Here is a 13,398-nt window from a genome sequence, read left to right on the forward strand (position 1 = left end):
GACCAGAGGCAGAAACTCCGAGGAAATGTTTCAAGCAGGGACGTTCCTGCTCCGGCTGCGTTCGTCACAGCAGCCCCGGAGCCTCACGGGGGCGGCGGCAGGGAAGGGGCTGTCCTGCGGGGAGGGGACAGCGAGGATCCTCGGGACGCGGGTGGGAGCCGGGCGGTGTCCCCCGGCTGGGACGGGACATCCCGGCACACCGGGGTGACCGGGAGCGGTGCCGGGGCGCTCGCCCGCTGCTCGCAGCCCGGTTCCCCTGCCCGGTGCCCCTGCCCGGTGCGTGCCCCTGCCCGGTGCGGTGTCGGTGCGGTGCCCCTGCCCGGTGCGTGCCCCTGCCCGGTGGCGCAGCGCGGCCGGGGGGCGGCGGTCGCTCGGGGGCGGACCCGGGCGGGGCGGGGGCGGTGCCGCCGGGCCGGGCGGGGCGGTGCCGGTGCCGGGGCCGGTGTCCGGACCGGGTCTCGGCGGTCGCTCCCGGTTGCGGGCTGGCGGAGGCCACGGGTGCGAAGCTCGGGAGCGGCCGCTCCCGCCGGGCTGGAGCCGATGCTGGCGGCCGAGCCCGCCGCTACCGGAGCCATGTCCCATCCCGAGGCGGAGCGGGCGGACGGCGGCTCCGCGCCGCAGCCGGAGCCGGAGCCGGGTCCGGGGCTCACCGGGCGGGCCCCGCACCGTAACCGCAGCCGGCGGCCCTCGGGGCGCGATTCCCGACGGGCTTCCTCCCGCTTCAACCGGCGGAGCTCGGCCGAGCTGGAGCTGCTGGGGTACCCGGCACCGGACGGAGAGCGCGGGGCATCGCCGCCGCCGCCACCGGCCGCTGCGGGGCTCCGGGAACCGGAGGAGACGGAGAGCGAGGAGGTCGAGACGCGGGCGGTCGCCACCTCCCCCGACGGCCGCTTCCTCAAGTTCGACATCGAGATCGGCCGCGGCTCCTTCAAGACCGTCTACAAGGGGCTGGACACGGAGACCACCGTGGAGGTGGCGTGGTGCGAGCTGCAGGTACGGCCCCTGCCCGCGCCCACAGACCCCAGCCCCGGCCAAGGGGCTCCAGACAGGCGCTGGGACCCTCTGCCGTGCAGCTTCTCTGCTGTGTGCAGCTCTCCCCGGCCCTGACCTGCCTGGCTGCTGTGTGGGACTCGCGGGGCTCCCTCAATCTCCGCTTCTGCCGTCACTGTGGTGCCACAGCAGCGGGGCAGGGCTCGGTGCGGGCTCCCCTCGCTGCCCTGCGCTGTGCCCATCACTGCCAGTGCCTCGGTGCCTCATGGGTCCGCTGGCCCGGACCCAGAGTCCTGCTTAGTGCCGCCGCTCCTGGCCCTCCTGCTCATCACGTGCTGTTTTCCATTTGCTTTCTTGCTGCCTGCACCGTGGAGCATGCCAGGGTGCCCACGTTCTTGATGCCAGCCCCTGCTCTGGCACTTTACAGGTGGATCTGGGGCTGAGCATCCCACTGTGTTTCTGATGCTCAGCAGCTCGCAGCTTTCCCTCCAGGAGCACAGCGAGGGCAGCAGTGCCCTCTCTGCGTGCCTGCCTGTGCTTGTGTTGGATCTGCCCCCCAAAGTTTGCACCCATAACCTTTGGTGTGCCCTGGGGCAGGTGCCTGCAGCGAGCTGGGGCTGGCTGTCAGCTGGGAGCAGGGTACAACACGACCTTGGTGCTCTCTGCCTGCTCGACCTTGGCTGGAGTCGTGTACAGGGTCACCTGTGAGTGGCTCCTGTGGTGCTGCCAGGGGCCCTGTGCTGGAGGAAGCAGCTGGATCTGTGCTTCCAGGTCTCTGAGGAGCATCCCCAGCTCCTCTCTGCTGCCACACTCCTCCATCTCCTTGGCTGTCCTGCAGCCTGACAGCAGGATGCTGAGAGCAGTGGTGATAGCGTTGCCTCCACAATGCCTTTGCCCCCTCAAGTGCTTTTGATGGGCCTGATCTTGTCCATGGAGGTGCCCACAGAGATCTGTGGGGCTGCCTTTTCTCCTTGGAGCACCTTTTGGTGAAGTCCAAAGTCTCCCTCAGTTTCCTGACTCTGGGATGGCTGCTGTGGTGGGAAAGGTCCAAGTCCTTGTTGACACAGAAAAACGTGTCTTTCGAGTTTTGTTGTCTTGTTCCCAAAAGCTCAGTGCACTTGCAGGTAGCTGCCTGGGCTGGGTCCTTGGGGTGGCTGCAGCCCAGCAGAGCAAGAAGAGATCCTGAGAGACTGGTGGGTTGTTTCTAGAGGGGCTGCCTGTGGCCTCTTGGTGAGGAAGGTGAAGATTTGCCCCCCATCCCCATGGGTTGCACAATTGTTTCAGCTGTTGAGAGCTCAGTTCAGAGCCAGCTCAGTTCTCCTGCCCTCACAAAGCTCCACAGCTCCATCCAAATGCCCCTGAGCTCTCCTGAGTCCCTTCAGGTGGCAACCACTGACTGGAACAGGCTCTCCTTGGCGAGCCCAGGACCTTCCCTCCCTGGATGAGTCAGCTGTCCCCAGCCTTCGTGCCCCTCCCGGTGGGTCTCAGCCTCATGTCACAGCTGTGCCCCTCTGCCTGCCCTGGGGCCTGCAGGGCTGGCAGCAGGGCTTGTTCCTGCTCCTCCCTGCCTGCAGGCACTGCTGGTGTCGTGGAGGGGCTGGGAGGGGATGAGCCTGCACCACTCAGGTGGAGGGGAGCAGGGAGCTGGGCAGCAAAATGCTCCCGTGTGCCAGCCCAGCAGGAATGTGCTGGCCCTGAGAGCCAGGCAGGAGTGGCAGAAGCACTCACTTGTCCCCTGGGGGTGGTTGTGGAGAGGGTCCCCTGCCAGGGACCCTCCTGTGAGCCCCCCATGTGGCTGGGGACACCTGATCCCTCTGGGGGTCACTGCCAGGGCCAGGTCCCTGCCCCTGCCCTGTCCCTTCCCCAGCCAGGGCTTGGCTCCATTCCACTGACTGCTTTTATCCAGTGTCTCTTGTACCCAAATCCTTGTCCCACAGGGGGCTGAGAGCACAGACACAGACATTTAGGAGTTTGTTGTTTTTTTTTTTTTTCAGCAATCATGCAAAGAATTGGACACTGTGGCACAAATACGGGATTTGGAACCACAAATAAAAATGGTTGTGGTTCTGCCATTTTAAAAATAGCTTTGTCCTGTGCACTTCACAGTTCTCCTTCTATTGCCTTTCAATTCCAAATGAGTACTTAACCTCAGGCCTGACCTGTTCTGCACCAGAGAACCTGGTTCAGCTGCTGTGATGGATCCCAGTCCCAAACCCCAGCTCTCCCTACTGTCCTTGCCCTGACCTTCCCTCCTCAGAGCCTGCTGAAGCAGAGGTTGGTTTTGCCTGTCTTCTGTCTCCCTGAGACCCTCAGGGGACCTGCCCATCCCTGTCCCCTGTCCTGAAGGCAGCGTCTGTCTGTCCACAGCCCCACTGTTTGTGCTTTCCAGCTTTAGCCTGGCACTATTTCTGTCCGAGGTGCTGCGGGTGCTGGGGAAGGAGGAAGCAGGGAGGAAACCAGAGGCCCAGAGTGGGGTCTGGCTGTAAATACCTGACTGTGAGATTTTCCTGTGGAACCCCTTGGGGTTCCCCAAGCGGGCAGGAGCGTTCTGGGCAGCAGGCACTGCAGAGCCTCCCCTGGCTCTGGCACCCAGGTAACCTCAGCCAGCAGCCCCGGGGCTGCAGGGCACCTTGTGTGGGTGTGTGTGTGCTCACATGGCTGTGAGCACACAGCAGCTCCTGCTTGGCAGGGCAGACCCACGGGGAGGGCAGTGAGTGCTGGCACCCGGTGCTGACAGAGCTGGCTCCTCTGGGGGGGCTTGGGAGCCCCTGTGGCTGTGGACATGGCTGGAGGGACAGTGCTGAGCGCTGGCTCTGTGCCCCACCATTGCCCTGAGTGCCGGTGCAGAGCCAGGGATGGGGGAGCCCTGTGAGTGCTGCAGAGAGCACTGAGCACTGCCAGGCTGGGGACAGCCTCCTGCTGCAGGGACAGCAGCCATCCCCACCCTCCCTTCTCCTGCCACTGGCCTCAGCTCCTGGTGCTGGCTGTGCTGGGCTCCTCAGCAGCCAGCTCCTGGCTCACAGGAGGGGCTGGACCATTGCCACCATTGCCACCCAGCTCCTCGTGGTCCCCATGCCACCACCCCCAGCGTCCTCCTCCGCCCCGTGTGGGTGCTGTAAGGAGAGGACACGGTGTGCCCGTGCTGTGTGCCATGTCTGTGCTGGCAGCCCTGCCTGCCCTGCCCCTGCTGGTGCTCCTCCAGCCCAGGATGGGCTCTGGTGCCCACACTCAACGGGGAGAGTATCAGCACAGGGCTGGGAGCTGCTGCCACTTGGGTCATGTGGAAGGAACGATGCCAAGCGAGCCCAGCAGCCCTGGCACAGCCTGGGGCACAGCCTTGCCTCCCCCAGACCTTACTCCAGGCGCTCTGGGAGAGGTGGCCTTGTGCTGGAACTGGGCACGGCACAGTGAGGGCTGTGCTGGCACAGCTGCTCCAGCTGGGGTCTGCTCTGGCTGAGCTGGACAGCCCAGCCCACCCATGACACCCCATTTCACAGCCTGTGCCAGCTTCCTCATGCCCTTGCAGGTTTGTGGGGTGCAGTGAAGCCTCTGGACACCTCCCAGTGGGTAGCAGAGAGCAGGAGGGGTGGTGGTGGCCGTGGCACTGGGCAGGGAAGCTGGTGTGGCCCTGCAGGGGTTCGGGTGCTGTTTTCCTCCTTCCCTATGAAAGGTCCCATTCATGCTGCTGCAGCAGGCTCAGGTTCTCCTCTGGGCTGAGCCTGTCCCTGAGCATGTATTAAATGTGGGGGGATTATGGAGCGGCTCCAGCCAAGCCTTGGGGCCGCCTGTGATGCAATGAAAATGTTACGAAAGCCGAGGGGATTGATGGATGGTGGCCACTGGCCAAGGGGCTGAGGCAGCTCTGGCAGCTCTGCTGGTGGGGCAGCTCCAGTTTCCTTGGCCTCTGAACGTGGGCTGGGCAGGGGTCCCAGCTTGGAGGCGCCCAGGCTGTGCAGCAGCTGAGCTCTGCAGGACCCCAGGCTGTGGTGGAGCTGTCGCTGCTCCTCCTGCCCAGGGCTGAGCACTCCCTCGGGGCTGGAGCTGCCTCCTGCAGCTCTGCCCAGCCAGCTCCCCTCTCCCTGCACCCCGGGGCTGCGTCCCTCCAGCATGAGGGGGCTGTCCCCTCCGCTGGCCTCTGCCCCAGCTGCAGTCAGCACCCTCGGCTTGTGTTTCCACTTTAATTAACTCGAGCAGGAGGAACATGGAAAAACCTGGGCTGGAGCCTCCCCCGCCTGCTTTCCCCAACAAAGGCCTCATTGAGGCTGGCCCAGCACCCGGCTGCACAGAGCCCAGGGCTGCCGGTGCCCCGGTGGGGGCAGAAGAGCCGTGGCCATCGTGTCTGCACAGGGCAGGATGGCAGCAGCCTCTGCAGAGTCCCCAAATGTCCCCTCCAGCTGCAGGACGGGGTTCCCTGTCCCCAGGCAGCGTGGTGGGCTCCAGCTGGGGGCTGAGTGAGCGGAGTGGGCTGGGTGGGCTCAGCACAGGCCAGTGGGGAACTGCTTGAGTTCCTCATTGTGCACCCGCCCAGAGGGGTGGGCTGGGGGGGAGGCCAGTCCAGGGTGGTCCCAGCCACGTGTGTGTCACTGTGCTGGGGGACAGCAGCTCTGTGCTGGGGCCACAGAAGTCTCCTCTGCCTTGTATGGGGACATGAGGGTCTTTTGTGGCCAGGGCGACCCCCTGTGCTCAGCAGGACCCCCCTCACGCCCCCGCTGGCTCCCACAGACACGGAAGCTGTCCAAGACGGAGCGGCAGCGGTTCAGCGAGGAGGTGGAGATGCTGAAGGGGCTGCAGCACCCCAACATCGTCCGCTTCTACGACTCCTGGAAGTCAACCATCAAAGGGCAGATCTGCATCGTGCTGGTCACAGAGCTCATGACGTCTGGCACCCTGAAAACGTGATTGGGGCGTGCAGGGGAGGGAGCAGGGTCTCTACTCTTTGTTGTGGGGTCATCTGAGTCTGGGTGGCGATGGGAGGAGGGTGGGCTGGAGCCAAGGCTGGGCCACAAGGCCGAGCCCCATAGGTCTGAGCCCTGTTGGTCCCTGGCAGTTATTTGAGGCCCTGTTGGTCCCTGGCAGGTATTTGAGGCCCTGTTGGTCTCTGGCAGGTATTTGAGGCCCTGTTGGTCCCTGGCAGGTATTTGAAGCGCTTTAAGGAGATGAAGCTGAAAGTGCTGCAGCGCTGGAGCCGGCAGATCCTCAAGGGTTTGCATTTCCTGCACACTCGCTCGCCCCCCATCATCCACCGTGACCTCAAGTGTGACAACATCTTCATCACCGGCCCCACGGGCTCCGTCAAGATTGGGGACCTGGGCCTGGCCACGCTCAAGAGAGCCTCCTTTGCCAAGAGTGTGATAGGTGGGGGCTCCTGGGGGCTGTGGGGGCTGCAGGGGTGGCCATGGCAGGGGTGCTGAGCTCCCCTGCTGCCCCCAGGCACCCCCGAGTTCATGGCTCCCGAGATGTACGAGGAGAAGTACGACGAGGCTGTGGATGTCTACGCCTTTGGGATGTGCATGCTGGAGATGGCCACCTCAGAGTACCCCTACTCTGAGTGCCAGAATGCTGCCCAGATCTACCGCAAGGTCACCTCGGTGAGGCCCAGCCCCAGCTGGGGGGTGCTGCCATGGTCAGCAGCCCATTCTGGGGGGACCACAGCCCAGGGTGGCCCCAGCCATGTGTGTGTGTGCCACTGTGCTGGGGACACAGAAGCCTCCTCTGCCTTGGGTTTTTTGTGGCCAAGGCACCCCCCTGTGCTCGGCAGGACCCTCTGTGTGCCCTCCTCACACCCTCACTGGCTCCCAGCTCCCCACTGGAGCTGCCAGGCCCTGCTGCTCACAAAATGTGTCACTGTGTGGGTTGTATGAGTGGCCAAAGATAGTGAGGGGTTGCTCTGCCAGGCCATGGAGCTGTGGCTGCTGGTGGTGGTGGTGGTGGGGCATGGCTTGGCCAGACCCCACATCCCTGGCTCTGCACCAGTGTGTTAATGGGGTGGAACAGGAGCAGTCTGCTTTGGGCACTGCAGCTGCCCTGACCGGTCACAGCCAGCTCCTGCCAGCTCCTGCCTTTTGAGGTGGAAACTCTGAGCCCTGGGGCATCCTGGCCACATGCAGGCACACGTGGCCTGGCCACAGGGGCCACTGCAGAGCTCGTGTGGCCCTGGGCTGGTTGTTCCCTGGGCTCTGGGCTGGCACAGGAGGTGCTCACTGTCATTACCCCCAGGGCCTGAAGCCCAGCAGCTTCTACAAGGTGAAGGTGCCCGAGCTGAAGGAGATCATCGAGGGCTGCATCCGCATGGACAAGAACGAGAGGTGGGAGCAGAGCAGGGCCTGGGTGGCAGGGCAGGGTCCCCCTGGCCCCGAGCCCACGCTGAGCTGTGCCCTCTGCAGGTACACCATCCAGGACCTGCTGGAGCATTCCTTCTTCCAGGAGGACACAGGGGTGCACGTGGAGCTGGCTGAGGAGGACGATGGAGTCAAGTCTGGCCTCAAGCTCTGGCTGCGCATGGACGACACGAAGAAGCTGCATGGCAAATACAAGGACAACAATGCCATCGAGTTCCTCTTTGAGCTCTACAAGGACGTGGCAGAAGAGGTGGCTCAGGAGATGGTGGGTACAGGAAGGGGGAGCCCTGGGCGCTGTGGGGTCCCTACACAAGTGACAATCTCCCTCCTGTGCAGGTGGTCCTGGGCTTTGTCTGTGAGGCTGACTACAAGCTGGTGGCCAAGGCGGTGCGGGACCGTGTGGTGGCCATCAAGCGCAAGAGGGAGAAGCTGAAGCGCGCCCAGGGCGCTCCATCACCTGCAGAGCCAGAGCAGCCGCCAGGCGTCCTGCGCCTCCTGGAGGAGCTCAAATCCCCGCTGCCGCCTGGTGGCCCCACGCCCGCCCCGGCCACCCCTGGCTCTGGGGACTCTGCCTTCAGCAGCACCTTCCCCCTGGAGCCTGAGGAGCCCGAAGCTGACCAGCACCAGCACTTCACCTACCGGCACACCAGCTACTCCTCAGCCACCTGTGCGTAGGCACCGAGAGGGCAACAGCCGGGTGGGCAGCAGGGCTGGGAGGTGGGTGGGGGGTCCATCAGCTTCTCCCACCCCACAGCCCTTCCCCAGCTACCCAGCCAGGAAAGGCACTGCCTTTGCTTCATGCCAGCTCTCCTCCACAGCCGACTGTGAGACTGATGGGTACCTAAGCTCCTCTGGCTTCCTGGACTCGCCAGACCTGGCCCATCGTAGCTTTGTGGCTGTGGACCCCACCAGCCCTACCCCCAGCCGGCCTGTGCGCTGCTTCCCCACGGTGAGCACGGCCCCACGGGGGCAGGGGGGCTCAGGGCAGCTGTGGCACTGGCTCACCCCAGCTGTGGCACTGGCTCACCCCAGCTGTGGCACCAGCTCACCCCAGCTGTGGCACCGGCTCAGCCCCTCCTCTCCCTGCAGAGCATCGCCGTGCAGCTGCCCACGGAGCATTTGCCCCCTGCCAGTGGCTTCTCCTCCTCGGTGGACAGGTGAGGCTGGGGGGGACTGGACAGGCAGGGTGGTGCTTGGGAATGGCCATGCTGATGCTCTGGAGCTGGGGATTCCTGCAGCTACACCTCAGATGTGGCATCGGGCATGAGTGATGGCTACGAGGGGCTGTCAGCCAGCGAGCAGAGCACCAAGCTGCCACCCAAGAGAGCCTCGGGGAAGCTGCTGCGGCGCCGAGCCCGCTCCAGGCTGCGCATCACCAACGTGAGTGCCACCACCAGAGCCAGGCTGGGGACAGGCAGGGGCCAGGTGGGTCATCCTGATTATCCTGAGCCAGCCCTGCCACCCACAGATCTCCGACAAGAACGACCGAGTGGTGGAGTGCCAGCTGCAGACCTACAACAACAAGATGGTGACCTTCAAGTTCGACCTGGATGGGGACAACCCGGAGGAAATTGCAGCCGCCATGGTGAGAGCAGGGGGAGGGTGAAGGTGGGGTGTGCCTGGCTGGGCTGGGTGCTGACCGACCCCTCCACCCTCAGGTGCACAATGAGTTCATCCTCAAGTCAGAGAGGGAGAGTTTCATCAGCCGCATCCGGGACATCATCCACCGCGTGGAGACCCTGCTGCGCAAGGACGGCCGCGGTGGCACCGAGCTGCCCAAGGGCCCCGAGGCTGACAGTGCTCTGGGCAGCCCTGTGAGTGCCAGCCTGGCCCTGCCAGCGCTGGGGAAGCTGCTGCTGCTGCTGCTGCTGAGCATGGCTTGGGATGCTGCCTGGCCCCAGGGAGTCCGGGGTGGGGGGCTGGGGTGCAGGGTCCTCCTGTGGTCGCTTGCCCGCTCCTGTGACAAGACAAAGTGTTCCCCAGCACAGAAGAGACTCCAGCTCCTGTCCCCACAGGTGGTGGGGCCAGGGTGGGGCCCAGTGGGGGCTTGGCACAGCCTGGCTGGGGCCTCTACCCCAGTGCTGGGCTCAGCTCACCCTTCTCACAGGTGGACCTGCAGCTGCAGGGGCTCTCTCGCTCCATCTCCTCCTCATCCTCGCTCAGTGGTACGTCTGTGCCCCTCTGCAGGCCCTTCCTGTCTCCCCCAGCCCCATGCAGGCCAAGTGATGGCCTCAGCCAAGCCCTGAGGGTCTCAAAGGACACATCCTGCCCTGGCTGAGGCTGGCTGTCACCCTGTGCCACAGACCTGAGCTGCACCAGCCCCAGCCTCTCTGTCCAGCCCCCTGTGCTGCCGCTGCTGAGCCGCTCCCCGTCAGAGACCAACCTGGCCAGTCCTGTGGAGCCTCCGGCAGCCCCAGTGCCACTGGGGTCCCCCTCAGGTACCAGTGCAGGCAGGGTGGGTGTGGAGGCTGCCAGCTGCTCCCCTGGGCAGGGCTAGGAGGGGGCCCTTGGGGCTGCTTCTGATGCTCCTCTCCCTGCAGGCCCAGCACAGACCTGGCCCCTCGTCTCCATGGCTCCCTCCTGGCTCACGTCGTCACCAGCACTGACACGAACGCTGACTCCCCAGGGGACCCCAGCGGGGCCTGTCCCCCCAGCCCTGCCCCAAGCCCTCCTGTCCCCCCAGCCTGTCCCCACACCCCCTGTTCCCTGTGAGCCCGGCAGTCCCCTGAGCCCCACTGTGACCAGCTCACCCTTGTCCCCCACTGCTCCCCTCTTGTCCCTGGCCAATGTCTTCTCCCTGGCAGTGATGACTGTGGCCCACACTGTCTCCTCCATTGCCAGCTCAGGTGGGCACCTGTACCCACCCCTGCTGCCACGGCCGCAAAGTCTTGCCCTGGGTGCCCCACGCTTTGTCTACCCTGACCCCACCAGCACAGACAAGCCAGTCCCACCCAGCAGTTGGACCCCAGAGTCAGTGGGAGCTGCTGTCCCCACTGCTGGGGTGCCCACATCCTCCCTTCCCTTGGCACCAGCCCCAGCGTGCCCCACGGGCAGCGAGGCCGTGGGGAGCCCTGTGCAGCTGCTGAGCACATCCACACCTGGGACTGCAGAGGGCAGCACGGTGAGTGTGGGCGCACAAGGGCAGCTCCAGGTGCAGCTCAGTGCCAGCAGGGCTGGGTGCTTGCTGCAGATGCTGCACTGGAGTGGGATGGAGCCTCTTGGCTTGTGGAGCCACCAGGATGCAGGGAGGGCTGAGAGGGTGGCAGATCCCAGGGCACAGAGGGGAGGACAGGAGATGTGGTGGGACCTGGGGTGGGGCTGCTGATGGTGCTCAGGTGCCCACAGGGGAGGACAGGAGATGTGGTGGGACGTGGGATGGGGCTGCTGATGGTGTTCAGGTGCCCACAGGGGAGGACAGGAGATGTGGTGGGACGTGGGATGGGGCTGCTGATGGTGCTCAGGTGCCCACAGGTGCTGCCTGGTGCCCCCAAGCCCAGCCAGTCTCTGATCATCTCGGAGGCACCAGCCCCCAGCGTGCCCAAGGCACAGCTCTCGCCCATCAATGAAGGTAAGGAGGGGCAGGGCTGAGGATGTGCCAGGCACAGCAATGCCCCTGCCAGTGCCTGTGGCCACCAGCTGTCCCTGTCCCCAGCAGAAGCCAAGCCCCAGGTGCTGGGCCGGTTCCAGGTGGTGCCAGCCAAGGACCTGGCTGTGAGCTCCGCGGGGCTGGGCAGCAGTGACGGGGAGCAGCCCGGCACGGAGCCGGCAGCGAGCGCCTCCCCGCCTCCCGCGCTGCCCGACACGAGCCACAGCTCCAGCAGCGACTCGGACGTGGCACCAGAGGCACCCAAGGCTGAGGAGGTGCCGGCTGAGGGGGGCTCTGCGCCCGCTGCGCCAGCGGGGAGCGACCCCGGGGAGGGCCCTGGGGAAGAGAGCACAGAAAATGTGCCACAGGCCATGCTGAGCCAGGTGTGGCTGAGCTACTCCCGCAGCTTGTCCTACGTGAGCAGCGACGACACCGAGAGCGAGGACGAGGAGATCTGGGAGGAGCTGCAGAACCTGCGCCAGAAGTGAGCCGGGGCTGGGCTGCACCTGGGCGGCCACACGCGCTCCCAGCCAGCCCGGGGGGACCTCGCTGTCCCTTCCCCAGGCCCCGCTGCCAGCCCCTGTCCTCTCCTGTCCCCAGGCACCTGGCGGAGGTGCAGCTGCTGCAGAGCGCGCAGAAGAAAGAGATTGAGGAGCTGTACTTGCGCATGGGGAAGCAGCCACCACTGGGCATCGTCTCGCCCGCTGCCATGCTGTCAGGCCGCCAGCGCCGCCTCTCCAAGGGCAGCTTCAACCCCTCCCGCCGCAACAGCCTGCAGCGCCTGGAGCTGGCACCGCCCGCAGGTACCGGGCCCGCTCCCCACTGGGCAGGGAAGGGCAGGGCTCTGGGTGAGCGGCACAGCCCCGTGCCCCACCGGGCAGGGCCCTGGGTGAGCAGCACAGTCCCGTGCCCTCACCCATGCCATCCCCGCAGGCATCATGCGCCGGAACTCGCTGAGCGGCAGCAGCACCGGCTCGCAGGAGCAGCGGCTCAACAAGGGCGTGACCTTCGCCGATGACCTCGGGCGCGTGGTAAGGGACAAGGGCGGGTCCCACGGGGACGCCATGGCGTTCCTGTGGCACTCGGTTCACGGCTGCTTCTGTCCCCAGTAGCCGGCTGGCCAGGAATGACTCCATGAACTACCTCATCCAAGTGCCTGCTGCCCCGGGGAGGCAGAGCCAGCCCTGCAGAGCCTGCGCTGCCCTCGGCTGTGGTGCAGGCCTGTCCCCAGGGCTCTGCCCGCTGTCCTCAGCCCCTCTGCGGGAGGACACGAGCGAGGTGTGTCCGTCCTTGGTGGCTGGAAGGAGCTGAGCCCACCTGAGGACCCCCAGCCCCGCGGCCACATTCAGCTCCTGGTGGCCCTGCCAGATCCGGGAGGAGTTTGATATGAACTGGCGTTGGAAAAGCGTTTTCATAAAAGTGGATTGAATACAAACTGGCTCTGCGTGTGTCTGTCGGGCAGGACGCGTGGCTGCTTGCCTCACTGTGTGAGGATAAACAGCAAAAAGCAGAAAAACCCCCCTCAGGCGGGCTCAGCCCAAGAGATCTGTGACAACGGGCGCTGGGCAGTCTCAAGTGAGAGAATTTATTGTGGGGAGTGGTGGCTCCCGGGTGCCCCGTCCCTCCCGCGGGCACCGCCCCGGGGCGGGCTCTGCCCGGCCTGCGGGGAGCCCCCGGGGCCTTCTCCTGGCCAAAGCAGAGCACGGGACAGGCCCGAACCGCTCAGGCGCATCTGCCTCGAGGCCCGTCTTGCCTGGCGCAGGCGGCAGCTCAGTCACGGGCCAGGCCGGGCCGGGCCGGGCGATCCCCGCTCAGCTTGCGGTGCCCTCGGCCCGCGCCCGGGCCCGCGCCCGCGCCGCCTCCGCCTCCTGCTCCAGCTCATCCAGGAACCGCTCCTGCGACACCGAGTAGAAGGTGTAACCGTCTGAGGAGGGAGTTAAGGAAAAGCAGCGGGCGCGGCCCCGGAGCCCCCCGGCCCCACCGTTCCGCGGCCCCGGAGGATACAGATGCCAAACGTCACCGCGCCGATGCCGAGCGCCAGCAGCACGTTGCGGCTGCGTAGCCGGCGCTGCAGGGCGCGCTGGCGCTGGGCGTACTCCACCTGCGCCATGAGGCGGCGCTGCTCGGGGCTGAGCCCCGGCTCCCGGGCCGGGTCGATGCGCCGCGCGATCGCCGCCTCACCCGACTCCCTCGGCGCCGCCATCTTGCCCCGATGTCCCCGCGCGGATATGTGACGTCACATCCGGCGGGTCTCGCTAGCCAATCGGAGAGCCCAAGCGGCGCGCGGCGTCGAGTGGGCGGTGCCGGTCGCGGCATCGGCGGGTGCTGATTGGCGGAGCGGGGTCCCCGTGATGGGAAACGCCCGGGGCCTGAACCGGGCCGGGGCCTGAACCGGGCCCTGTCCAAAGCCCGGTCCGACCCGGCCCGGTGCCGCCCCCGAGCGGCCGGGAGGAGGCGGCGGAGCCCCGTGCTGGTCTCTCCCCG

General features: G+C 65.9%; 2 protein-coding genes across 4 annotated transcripts; one reads left to right on the forward strand and one right to left on the reverse strand.

The window, feature by feature from the left end:
- Positions 1-540: 540 nt before the first annotated feature.
- Positions 541-12,349, forward strand: WNK4 (WNK lysine deficient protein kinase 4). Of its 3 annotated transcripts, none has more exons than XM_066567022.1 (20): positions 541-993; positions 5,713-5,885; positions 6,125-6,345; positions 6,421-6,578; positions 7,207-7,295; positions 7,374-7,593; positions 7,665-7,995; positions 8,147-8,277; positions 8,418-8,485; positions 8,567-8,708; positions 8,797-8,913; positions 8,987-9,142; positions 9,436-9,493; positions 9,632-9,766; positions 9,869-10,449; positions 10,800-10,896; positions 10,981-11,398; positions 11,515-11,717; positions 11,848-11,945; positions 12,024-12,349. In XM_066567022.1, the coding sequence occupies exons 1-20, from the start codon at positions 541-543 to the stop codon at positions 12,024-12,026; spliced, it is 3,852 nt and encodes a 1,283-aa protein (XP_066423119.1). In that variant the 3' UTR covers positions 12,027-12,349. The 3 variants fall into 3 exon arrangements, with proteins under 3 accessions (XP_066423119.1, XP_066423117.1, XP_066423118.1); XM_066567020.1 differs by having other exon boundaries at positions 12,027-12,349; XM_066567021.1 differs by having other exon boundaries at positions 10,984-11,398; positions 12,027-12,349.
- Positions 12,350-12,485: 136 nt separating this feature from the next.
- Positions 12,486-13,156, reverse strand: COA3 (cytochrome c oxidase assembly factor 3). The gene is given in 2 exon segments (XM_066567032.1): positions 12,486-12,838; positions 12,919-13,156. Coding segments are annotated over 2 exon segments (351 nt in total). The 3' UTR covers positions 12,486-12,725.
- Positions 13,157-13,398: the final 242 nt, after the last annotated feature.

The sequence above is a fragment of the Molothrus aeneus genome, chromosome 28, assembly GCF_037042795.1.
Source record: "Molothrus aeneus isolate 106 chromosome 28, BPBGC_Maene_1.0, whole genome shotgun sequence".
NCBI classification, from domain to species: domain Eukaryota; kingdom Metazoa; phylum Chordata; class Aves; order Passeriformes; family Icteridae; genus Molothrus; species Molothrus aeneus.

Bases quoted from the DNA above. Each gene is read 5' to 3' on its own strand.
- WNK4 (XM_066567020.1), top strand. From the start codon at position 541: ATGCTGGCGGCCGAGCCCGCCGCTACCGGAGCCATGTCCCATCCCGAG. The intron at 8,486-8,566 runs GTGAGGCTGGGG...GGATTCCTGCAG, and splicing joins TTCTCCTCCTCGGTGGACAG to CTACACCTCAGATGTGGCAT. The intron at 11,399-11,514 runs GTGAGCCGGGGC...TCCTGTCCCCAG, and splicing joins CTGCAGAACCTGCGCCAGAA to GCACCTGGCGGAGGTGCAGC.